Source organism: Danio rerio, chromosome 25 (assembly GCF_049306965.1).
Source record: "Danio rerio strain Tuebingen ecotype United States chromosome 25, GRCz12tu, whole genome shotgun sequence".
Lineage (NCBI taxonomy): Eukaryota > Metazoa > Chordata > Actinopteri > Cypriniformes > Danionidae > Danio > Danio rerio.
The window spans coordinates 19,309,175-19,322,147 of record NC_133200.1 but is presented as its reverse complement, the minus strand read 5'-3'; the positions used below and the strand labels follow the sequence as shown (position 1 = coordinate 19,322,147).

At 37.8% G+C, this 12,973-nt stretch overlaps 1 protein-coding gene across 1 annotated transcript; it reads left to right on the top strand.

The window, feature by feature from the left end:
- Window positions 1–8,350: 8,350 nt before the first annotated feature.
- Window positions 8,351–12,557, top strand: dusp6 (dual specificity phosphatase 6). The gene is made up of 3 exons (NM_194380.2): window positions 8,351–9,187; window positions 9,910–10,344; window positions 10,912–12,557. The coding sequence occupies exons 1-3, from the start codon at window positions 8,788–8,790 to the stop codon at window positions 11,223–11,225; spliced, it is 1,149 nt and encodes a 382-aa protein (NP_919361.1). The 5' UTR covers window positions 8,351–8,787; the 3' UTR covers window positions 11,226–12,557.
- The last annotated feature ends 416 nt before the right edge of the window (window positions 12,558–12,973 follow it).

Here is a 12,973-nt window from a genome sequence, read left to right as displayed (position 1 = left end):
AACAGGAAGCAGACGCACGAGGGTCTCTTGAGGACCACAGTAAACAAACAGCCCCGGTGGGCCCTCGAATGCCGATCCGCAAACAGGAAGTACAAAGAAACGGTTCAGAGATCCCATGATTAGAAGTCATCAACAAACTATTGAGGTTAGGCTTTTTGCTATCGATTTGCCTTCTGGTACATTATTCACGTGGTTTCATGCATACATATGAATTATTGATTAGGATGTGCACATCTAAAAAGCCATTAGCACCCCACAAGGCGTTTTTTTTTTTTTGTCGAAGCAATGTGAACACAAAAAGCTCTTTCAATTTATCTTTCCACATTTGTCACTTAGAGCTCTAGTAGGTTTAATTGCTAAAAGTATATAAAATGTGCAAATACAGAAGTGTTTCATTGACAACCAAGCACTTTGGGTTTGTTTAAAAACATTTAAAAGTCTGTAAACGTGTCACAAAACCATTTCTGAAGTGGCATTTCTTTATACATATATATTTTAAGTCAGCTTTACGCTAGTGCTGTTAAAAGATGAATTGCAACTAATTGCATACAAAGTATAGGTATTCCTTTAAGTACATTACTCTCACCGGCCACTTTATTAGGTACACCTTACTAGTACTAGTTGGACCCCCTTTTTGCTTTCAGAACTGTCTTAATCCTTCGTGGCATTGATTCCACAAGGTACTGGAAATATTCCTCAGAGATTTTGGTCCACATTAACATGATAGGATCATGCAGTTACTGCAGATTTGTCGGCTGCACATCCATGATGCAAATCTCTCTTTCCATCACATCCCAAAGGTGCTCTATTGGATTGAGGTCTGGCGACTGTAAAGGCCATTTGAGTACAGTGAACTCATTGTCATGTTCAAGAAACCAGTCTGAGATAATTCACACTTTATGACATGGTGCGTTATGCTGCTGGAAGTAGCCATCGGAAGATGGGTACACTGTAGTCATAAAGGAATGGGCATGGTCAGCACTCAAACTCAGGTAGGCTGTGGTGTTGACACGATGCTCATTTGATACTAATGGACCAAAAATGTGGCAAGAAAATATCCCCTACATCATTACACAAACAGAAGCAGCCTGAACAGTTGATACAAGGCTGGATGGATCCATGCTTTCATGTTGTTGACATCAAATTTTGACCTGCCATATCAATGTCGCAGCAGTAATCGAGACTCATAAGACCAGGAAACGTTTTTCCAGTCCAATTCCTATTATCCAATTTAGGGAGTCTGTGCGAACTGTAGCCAGATCAGCCTATCTGGCACCAAAAAAACATGCCAAATTCAGTCATTTATATCACAGCAGATCGTTTTGACCATGTTCACATGCTTTAATGCAGTGGTCACCAAACTTGTTCCTGGAGGGCCGGTGTCCTGTAGATTTTAGCTCCAACTCTAATCAAACACACCTAAACAGCTAATCAAGGTCTTGCTAGGTATACTTGAAACATCCAGGTAGGTGTGTTGAGGCTAGTTGGAGCTAAACCCTGAAGGGACACCAGCCCTCCAGGACCAGGATTGGTGACCCCTGCTTTAATGCATTGAGTTGCTGCCATGTTATTGGCTAATTAGAAATTTGTGCTAACAAGCAGTTGGACAGGTGTACATAATAAAGTGGCCGCTGAGTGTATATTTAATAGCATTGGGTTTTTACACTGAATTGTGAGAGGCAGAGCAATCTTGGTTCTGAAAAGAAACCTTTAGTTTCTCATTAAGCCTTGGAAATTTATTACAGTCTAAAAGTCTAAAGGTCTAACGAGTTTTTGAGTTCAATGTATTTTGGGATGTAATTTGCAGTTTTCAGCATCATCATTCCAGTTAACAGTGTCAGATGATCCTTCAGAAAACATTCTAATGTTCAAGAAACATTTCTTATTATTGTCAGTGTTGAAAACACATTTTATATTAGTAAATAGGTATGTTTTTCCCTTTTTTAGATTTTTTGTTTTTGTAAAAATAAATAGTAAAATTAAAACTTAACATTTATTTAAAATATATATTTAATATAACTTCTCTCTCAGCTATGATTAATGTAATACTTGCAGATGACTCTTGCTGATTAAAAAGATCTGATTAAAAGACTATCTCTTTTAAAATAAATAAAAGATTGTTTTAATTTAACTGATTAATTAATTGATTGTTCTGATTATTTTCCGAATCTAACCATTGGGTTAAAAAGTGTATTTGAAAATTTTATTCATTTACCCAATATTGGGTTACAACAACGTAAAATGTTTGAGTCTATGTGTAGGGCTACAACAACAGAACATTGAAATTTAAATAGCTATTTAATAGTTGCATTTAAATTTGGTGATGAAAATAAAAATACATTGTATTATGCTGTTCCTTTGTCTTTTTTACTGCAATATCTGTGTGGGTTATCCTGTCACTTCACTTCAACCCATCCACTTTTACAGCATATACATTTGTACAAAATATCTAAAACAATCACTTTTAATGGCTTTTCTCACCTCTGTTTAACCTCTCGACTAGCTTTATTTGCATACATTTTTAGCTTTTTTGTTGTGTTGTTTTTTTGTGAAAGTGCAGCAACCCCCCAACAGAAATCAGCACACAAAGAGCTCCAACAGTTCGTCAACAGAGACATAAAGAGGAAGTAAACATCACCAGAGCAGGAAGTTGCACTGTATCATATGTGAAGGGGGGGGGGGGGGGGCGTTCATTAAAGAAAAGAGAAACCCTGGTGATTCACAACACAATCAGATTGACCTTTCATCCCAAGAGCTACTCTCTCAATGATGGCAGGGGGTCAACAGAGAGCGTCCCGATGGAGCCAGTAGATAAAAGCGGAGCCGCCATTGTCTAAAGCTCTGTAGTGGCGCAAACTTACAAAACATCCAGTCCCACCCAGGAACTGAGGAAAAAGAAAGAACTGTCAGCTCTTTCCTATCAAACCACAATACGTGCTAAACAGAACTAGTTGACACTATAGTGCACTGTAAAGAATAAATAATAGTAATGTTTTAATTTAAATAATAGATTTAATTATAAGCAAGTTAATACATTTTCTAACTTTTTTTAAGTTATTTTAGCTGGTTTAGTTTTCAGTTTAGTGTAATTTAAGTTCAAATGACTCACAACGATTTATTTGATTATTATTATGTACTTTCTTATTTTTCATTGAATTTAATTTACCTTAAAATTTGTTAAAGTCTTCATTTTTTACAAAATTAAAATTAGCAAATGCCTCAATTTAAGTCAAATCAAATAAAATGTACAAGGTATTTCAACTTACATTGCATTGAACTGACTTATTTTAATAAGCTAAAGTAACATAAAAAAATGCTGTCGTGACTTATTTTTTACTATAATGTACACTACTAGTCAGTTTGCAAAGTATTTTTTGTAATATCATGATATGTTACCTTTATAAGCGTTTTTAAAAAAGTATTTCAGAAATACTTTTATTCTGCAAGGATTCAAATCAAAGTGACTGTAAAGATGTTAATAATAATGAAACAATTGTGGTTTCCAGAGAACAGCTGAAAAATCTATCTTTTCAGCATTGATCATAATGAGAATGGATGAGAATCAATAATTGTTCATAACAGAGCAGCAAATCAACAAATGAAAATGTTTTTATGTAGGATCATCTGACACAATTCTCACATCACAATAATAAAATACATTTTAAAATATTTCAAAATCCAAAAATATCTTTTTTTATCTTTTTACTTTTTTAATACTACTGTTTTATTGTAATCTTGTAGCCCTGATATAATGAAAAGATTTCTTTCAACAACAACAAAAACCTATGACCGGTAGTGAATTTTGATTTGAACACTGAGTGCGTGAGTGCAAATGATCTGTATCTTGCTCTTGGTACATTTGGCTAAAGAATGTGTGTAAAGATGAGAAGTATTTGTCTGTTGCGAGGGCTGTTTTCTGCTGTGTTTGCTTCTGACACAGCAGATATCATCAGCGCTGTGATAATAGCAGGAAGAAGTGAGCTGTTATCAGCTGCTGGAGCCGGATGACCTGCATGCGTCTGTTTAAAAGACAGTTGCTTGCTGGTTTTATATGACGCGCTGGACTCTTATCATAATGGTTTGAAAAAGGACTGTTTGACAGCAAACTCGATCATTTGTTACATTAAGCTAACATAATTATCTCTAAAAAATTCTCAAAATTTGTTTACAGAAATCAATTATATCTGTGAATTGTATTAACATATAACAAATCAGTCATTTTGAGTTCATTTATCAAACATTTAGATGTATGATCAGATCTTATATTTTTTCTTTGTGGCAACCATTTTTTTATGTGCTATTAATAATAATAATAATAATAATAATAATAATAAATCAGTCACATATTTGATGCCATTTATATTATTTCTAAGAAAAATTTCAATTATTCAACTTTGATGCATTTCCCACTTCAATTTATGTCTAATAAATTATTATTATTTCTGTTTAGCAATAGTCCTATTTATTTTAAAGCCCTTATTCACTTCTTGCATTTAATGTTTATAATCCCATATGAGCCATTTTATGTTTGTGTGTAGTAGGAACTCTACTGTTTATTATTCATTCATTTTCCTTTGGCTTAGTCTCTTTATTAATTTGGGGTAGCTACAGCAGAATGATCCACCAACTTATCCAGCATATGTTTTTACACTATAAAATTCAATGTACCAATAATGCATGTCTTTGGACTCTGAGGAAAACCAGAGCACCCGGATGAAACCCACGTCAACATGGGGAGAACATGCAAACTCCACAGAGAAATGCCAACTGGCCTAGTCGGCACTCAAACCAGTGATCTTCTCGCTGTGAGGTCACAGTGCTAACCACTGAACCATTGTGTCGACCTACTTTTTAATATATATTTTTTAATACTTATCATATATTTAATTTGAAGATCAAACATCTAAAATAGAAGGAATGTAAATAGTTTTAGTAAGTATGTTAGTATTAAGCTATACATTTTATTTATATTCATCCTTAAAGGGATAGTTCACCCCAAATGAAAGATTTCCTCTCTCTCAAGTTACTGTAGTTTCTTTTTATTGAACACAAAAGAAAATATTTTGAAGAAAGCTGAAGACTACTTACATCCATAGTAGAAAAAACAAATACTATGAAAGTCAGTGGTTACAGGTTTTCAGCTTTTTTCCAGGTTTCCTTTTGTGGTATACAGAAAAATGAAACTTAAACCAATTTAGAACAAGTGAAGGGTGAGTAAACGGTGACAGAATTTTAATTTCATATATGAACTATCCCTTTAAACAACAGCATCTGTGTTTCATAAGATGACATATTCTAGAAAAAGACAAAAGCTCATCCACATGCACTGTCTTCAGGCACCAAAGCAGCCAAATTGGATTACAATGAGAATACAATTCATCCTTTCCAGAAAGATCTCCACAAGCCACAGGATAGAGGCCATTATCTGGGCACTGTGTCCTGTTTCATATGTTAAGCGGGGTGAAACTGAACACACCTTTGGCCCATGTGACCATCCTGCATGTGAATGATGAGAGAAGGCCTTGATAGACAATTAAAGAGCAATTCACTGCCAAATGACACAGGAGACAGGATGTCTGACAGCATGTTAATCAGGTCACACTAATCTGGCCTACTGCATTCATTCTGGCCAAACGCATATTCCAGTCTAAAAAAATAAAGAAGGCATCTTTATTGGCATCAATGGTTCCATGAAGAACCTTTAATAACCATTGAATCTTTTCAGCACACAAAAGGTTCTTTAAACCTTTTTTCCCACTGCGGGTACACAGATCTTTGAGGAGCTAAGGGCTCATTGAGGAACCAAAACATTTACTGTGGCATTACAGTGACAGGCCCGTAGACAGGGGGGTTCGGGTGGTTCGAAAGACACACCCCTTATTGACAAAGGTCCAGAACTTGTCCCATACATAAGCTCATTTGTTTTATTTTGACTGCTATGCCATCATAAATAGTAAAATTAATCCATTGAAAAAGGCTTTAAGACCAAGCAAAATCCTATATTAAAATGAATTTGAAAGCTAATTTGGCTATTTTTGTTATCCATGAATTTTCAATCAAATCAAATGTACTTTTTATACAATAGAGGCTAGAAAAATTGTGAAGCTCTTTATTATTATTATTATTATTATTATACTTTATTTTTTTATGATTTAAATAGACAAATTCTGACTGAGGACAGTTAAATGTGGCCAGTTTATAGGCTACGGCTACAATAGGCTACAGTTTTTAATTATTAATTTATTCTTCTTTTTTTTTTAATCTTTAGGAAATATTTTGATACATTAAATGTGTCATTATGATGACAATCTAACAAGCTAATCCTGCTAAAATAGTGATTAATATGTCACTAAAATACAGTATTTAAATCTCATACATTGTAAATGGGGTGAAAAACTGCAAAAAGGTCCACATTTTGAGAAAAAGAACCACCCCTTGTACCAGACTGGCTACAGGCCTGAGTGAAAAACACATTTTGGATTAAAAAATTGTGTACTCTGTTATTATTTTAACATAATAAAGTGTTTGCACAGGCAATAATTTACTCACTCTGATGTATTTTTTTCACAAGATGGAAGATTTAATTTTTGGACTCAGTTGATCTTTGTTTAGTATAGAGCAGCTTTGAGCTTAATTCACACACAGGATTGTCCTGTGTACACATGCCACATTTTTCATGTGCTCTGGTGCTAAACTATAGGGTTTGGCAAAAAAAAAAAAACAAAATATAACATAAAATGTCACAAAAATTCAAAGTATGACTATAGAATAATGGTTGGTCTTCTGCTACTGCGCAGAAGTTCACTTAGACAGTGTGTCAGTAAAAAAGTAAAAAAAAAATTCCCCATTTTCAGTTAAGCACGAACTAACTGTTTAAATTCCATTTATAGTCTATCTACATAATAACATGTCCCTAAGCAATGTTTTCTCGCCTACGTAATGCAAATTGAGCAAGCTGAATAGCATTTGGCCACTTGTTTTGAGCATTTCTAAACGCCAGAGACCAGGCGACCTGACCTTTTTAACGAACACTAGTTTATCAGTATGCAATTCAAATGAACCCTGTTCTACTGCAACTGATATAGCAATTATTAAAACTGTGTGGTAACGACACGAGAAAATATTGTCAGTGACATCTGCTTTAATGCATTTGTGCGAATCCGGTGCAGCTGTTGAGGGATTTGTGAATGATTTTTTTTTAAGCTGGCACACACAAGATGACGTTAGGTTCATTGGAGGAAATGACCGAAGAGGAGGCGAGGAAACACTGGCAATTCGCATCTGCTGTTAAACTATTTTGATGGCTCCATTTATGTGTTTATTAGGCGATCATTTAGCGCGCGCTTCCACATTCATTGAATTTGGATTGAGCAATCGATCATCAAGGTAATAATCTGATGAGAGCATGTGCGCTTTATTGCGATTACGTGATCTAATTGTACTTTCATATGTTCGAGTTACAAGAGATATTAGCCCACAGTAAAATGGGGGCTAATCTAAATTAGGGATTTTTGCAGCAATACTTCGGATTTTACTTAGCATATTTTTCAGAAGTAATTTAATAACACATACAAATTTCATGGATATTATGGTTATACAGAAGCTTTTTGAAAATAAAATGCAATGATCTCTTTTTTACGTGTAATGTATTGGGATATGCCTATTGTTGTTATTATTTACAAATTGTAATTTGGCAAATATTTTCTTGATTTATTTGCTCTTCAGTGTTTGGACTTTCAGCAGTGAAAACCACACTGAACTGAGCTAAACTGAACTTCAACTCTGAAAACTGAACTGACAGTTTCAATTTAACAGAACTTCTCTGTTAAGCTGCTTTGACACTAGTGTGCATTGTGAAATCTTTATAAAATAAAGATTACTTTAATTTTGATATGTTGTGTAAAACTGAAATATGTATTTTATTTGTGCATACGACACCAAAAAGGACTAATTTGAGACAGTATATATCCGCGTTACACTGTTTTACAGTACGTCAGCTGCGTACCATGCTCCGCACCGCCGCTGGACGAAACAGAAACACGACTAAACGAGTTCAAGTGTGTAACCTGAGCACGAGGTATATGAACCCCTCACCAAACAACACTCGCACTCCTCCTTCCTTCCCGTGAAGCGCCTCTCTACTGTTTGTTTGCACTCCGCTGATCCGGAGCGGAAATTCCTTTCCGTTTTTGTGAATGACAAACTTATTAACAATTCATCAACACAGTCTGTTCCATCCGGCCCCGTTTCCAGGCGACGATCGCTCGGCGCCTCCTGATTGGCTGGCCGACATAATGTATCCATTGAAACGCCTCGCGCTTGTATCCATTCACTAGCTCACAGTGACAGAGAGCGCATCTCGGACTTGTGGAGCGGAGGACGCAGTGTTGCATTCTCCAGGATAAACATCGAAAGGAAATAACAATACGAAGCATTTTGCTTTTGCAATCGACATTCAACTGGATATCTAGAGCGCTTCGTGCGAAAATCGACGACGAGAGAAGAGAGGTTATATAATAGGAAGACAACGTCAGTGGCTCGCGCACTCACAGGCTAGTGTGAGTCATTGATAAATGCACACAGTTGCATGAATGGGGTGGAAGTAGATCGAGGCTGCGCTTGACTCTCGAAACAAACAAAAAACGAGGATTTTAATCATCTCGACGGCGCACAAGAGACTTTGGCGTGTAAAAAGCTCAATGCTCCAGGCCTGAGACGTCTACGGCCTCTTGCAGCGCGTCTTCTCCGCAGTTTTAAGGTCTCACGGTACCGCACCGTATTTCACTAATGCTCGATAAGTTCAAACCCGTGCAGATCGATTCGGTCATGGCCATAAGCAAGACGGTAGAGTGGCTGAAGGAGCAGCTAGAAACGCGCAGAGACTGTTTGCTCGTTATGGACTGCCGAGCGCAAGAGCTGTACGAGTCGTCGCACGTCGAAACGGCCATTAACGTGGCCATCCCGAGCCTCATGCTCCGGCGACTCAAGAAAGGCAACCTGCCCATCAAGTCTCTGCTTTCTAACGGGGAAGACAGGGAAAGGTTCGCGCGGAGATGCAAGACGGACACGATCGTGTTGTACGACGAGTACAGCCGCGAGTGGAATGAAAACATCGACGGCGGCTCCGTGTTGGGTTTACTGCTGAGGAGAATGAAGGACGAGGGCTACAAGGCTTTCTATCTCGAGGGTACGTACATTCCCAACGAGTTTGGTGATTTTGCTTCTTAAATCGAAACATTTGCATTCGTATCTGATTTAGGTTATAATATTTTTTAATTACTCAGTAGTAGTCATTATTACGTCTTTTAGTTTTACTTGCAGACATTTATTATATACTTAGTACTTGTATTAACTAATGTCTATTCGTTTAATGATGTTGATTTGTTACTAGTTGTATGTTTCAAATCTGAATTTGATGGAAATCTAAGGTTGAGCTAATAATACTAGAGAAGCTACCATTTTGCATTGCTTGTGTCACCAGTTGCATTTTGATTTTAATGGCTACTTCGTAGTTGGTTAAACACAGCTAGTCGTGAGGTTAAGAATATTACTTGCAGTTACTATCAGAAATATAATTTATCTACATTTCTAATGTGGACACATTCACAATCACATGTTGCAGTTCCTACTAGTCACGTTTTGTTATTTCCCCAGTAACATTTGCATCTGACTTTAATGGCTGCTTCATAGTTGCATCAAAATCAAGGATTAATCATTCTGAAAATGCAACTAGTAATAACAATAAACACAATACTTTATTTGTGTTGCAACAGGATTTAATATTTAAATAGTTCATAGTAGGCAATAAAATAATGAATGGCTAAGAGTGAAACAAAGATATTAGTCACCACTAAAATGAAAAATAAATATGCATCAGATGTTAAAAGAATTTCTAACTTCTATTTTCAGGTGGCTTCAGCAAATTTCAAACTGATTTTCCCGCAATGTGTGAGACGAACCTCGACGGTTCGTCAAGCAGCAGTTCCCCAACCTCCCAGGTCCTGGGTCTCGGAGGGCTCAGAATCAGCTCTGACTCCTCGGACATCGAGTCGGATATCGACCGAGACCCAAGCAGTGCAACTGACTCAGATGGCAGCCCCCTTTCCAACCCCCAGCCCTCATTCCCCGTGGAGATCCTTCCACATCTGTATCTGGGCTGTGCTAAGGACTCCACAAACCTGGATATCCTGGAGGAGTTTGGCATCAAGTACATCTTGAACGTGACCCCTAATCTCCCCAACATGTTCGAGAATGCCGGGGAGTTTAAGTACAAGCAGATTCCCATCTCTGATCACTGGAGCCAGAACCTCTCACAGTTTTTCCCTGAAGCCATCAGCTTTATTGGTAAGAATCAAATTTTAATTTGCTCCTCCTGCATTCCCAGTTTTGATTAAAAATATTGGGTCTTTAGTGTTGTACTGTTTGCATTGAAACATATCCCTCGGTTGTGCAATTGTGACACAAAGGCTTATGATGAAACGGGAGATGGAGGGGGGAGGCGGTAATTTGAGCTCAACAGGAAGGAAGCAAGCAGCATTGAAAGTAATCTAGGACAGAGCAATGTTTCGCCACACAATGAGGACCATTTACAGGGCACTGTTGACATCCTGTTAGCCTTGACAGGGCGCTGCCATGACTTCTACATTTACACGCCCAAATGGTACCATTGTCAAGTAACCTGACGAGCGGAAGGATCATTTGATTAACCTTAATAGCCCATTTCCACGTCACATTCTCAGACAAAATAGGCGAGTTGTTTTCAGTCATGCACTAGAAATCCCACTGAATGAGGCCCCCTTTGTCAGCGCAGGGAGTGTAATGAATTCTGACAACCGAGGTTATGTGCAATTGCATATTCATAAGTAAGTTGCACACAGATAACTAATCATCTTGCCCTTTTTTTTCCCTCAGATGAGGCCCGTGGACTGAAGTGTGGCGTGCTTGTTCACTGCCTTGCAGGCATCAGTCGTTCTGTCACTGTAACAGTGGCGTACCTCATGCAGAAGCTCAACCTGTCCATGAACGATGCTTATGACATTGTCAAAATGAAGAAGTCGAACATCTCGCCCAACTTTAACTTCATGGGTCAACTCTTGGACTTTGAGCGCACGTTAGGACTCAAGAGTCCGTGTGATAACCGTGTGCCGGCCCCAACCCAGCCACTGTACTTCACCACACCAACCAATCACAACGTTTTTCAGTTGGACCCTCTCGAGTCCACGTGAGGTCCTGCCATGACTTGATTCGAGTGAAATGCAAGTTTCTGTTTTTCGACTCTAGTCAAGGGATTCCTGATGTTATTGATGTTGGCTTGAGACGACGGCCGACCAGAGTAGCCACTGATGGGGCATGTGGTGTGCCCAGAGCTTCTACGCTGCTGTTTAATGGAGAGAGATCATGTGACTCTAAATCTCCAAGACTCTTCAAAGTAGTTTGTTTTATATATATATACATATATATATATATATATACATATTTAAGCATGGAAAGACTGTGGAAATGAAAAGAGCATCCGATTTATTGGGGCTGGTGTGCCAAAGAGACTTGACTGGAACTGAACAATGACAAATACTCATTTGTTTTGTTTAGCACTTGCACCTTGATGTTTTCTAGGTGTGCCCTTCTTGTCTTCAATGAAGACTTGCCTGTTTTTGGGACGAGACTTCCCTTCGGTAATGATGGCAGAGTGTACTGTACTCCAACTTATTTGCGTGGAGAAATTTTTGACAACATTTATACTTATGTATATTAAGATGTCGGTAAGCCTTGCCGTAGTTAGAATATACCTGAACAGCTGTAGATTTTTCTTCTCCTTTTCGTCCTCTTTATGTAAACCAACTGAATATCGATCAATATTATCTTTATCATCGCGTTAAATGCCAAAAATTTCAACAGGTTTTTGCAACGATCATCAATATGTGCATATGTATAATATATTTCCAGTTTTGCTTTACGGATCGATTCCGCCTTTCTCAGCCTTTTAACCACTGTCACGAATCAGAGTCATCATTCTCTTGCCTTAGTTCTGTACATAAGAGTGTTATTGTGCGGTAACCTTGCAAAGCAGTTCCCCATGCGCTTTTTTTCACCAGGACGTTTTTATCAGACCCCACCATATGAGCTGCACGTTCAGAGGGGTTGTCCGAATTTGTACGTGTACGAGACATTCCTCGAATGCCATCTGGCAGGGTTTCTGATGCATGCTCATTTAGGACCCATACGCCTTTATACTAGTTTTTTTTGTTGTCATTTATATGGGGACGTTGGAAGGTTGAAGCAAGTAATGCTGATTTTTGTTGTGTGTGTGCAAGGATTTGAGGTCTGTGTTGACAAAGCAGGGAGAACTTTTTTGGGTCTCCTGTTCAGGGAAGTTCTGTGTCATGCATTTTTTTTTTGTAAGAAAAATGATGATGGTTTTACTGGAGGGTTTTGTTGTCCCTCGAAGCGAAGGCCTGGGCGGGGGAGAGGCTCTTTTACAAAACCCTTTTCCCCCAATGTTACGAATGTAAAGAAATGATAAGTTATTAATAAATTGCTATTTTGTCTATTCAAATCTATTCATGTCTGTCAGTTGTTTTTTTGCAAACTAAATTCACTAGCACACATTTCATCACTCAGCAGAATATTTGACTAGATATTCAGTTGACAAAGTAACCATCGGCACAAATACTAGATTAACCTTAAACCAAAAACAATATTTTTCTTCCCTCAAACATAAAGTGTTACTGACTGAGCAAAACAACTTTCCATGTGGATAGGCTGGTATTTCCAGAATCGGTTTGCTAAAGTGAAATGTCCCCCCCTGCGGCACTTCCTGACAGAGATCAGGCTGTTGCTATAAAAGCAAGTTATGGCAAAACAAGCCATAACCTGAAACCCTCTTGGCTTTTGCATAAGGCAGATAAAGGTATAATCCCTGGGTGGGAGGAAGAAATGGGGTTAAAATGAGTAATTATTATTTCTGATGGCAAAA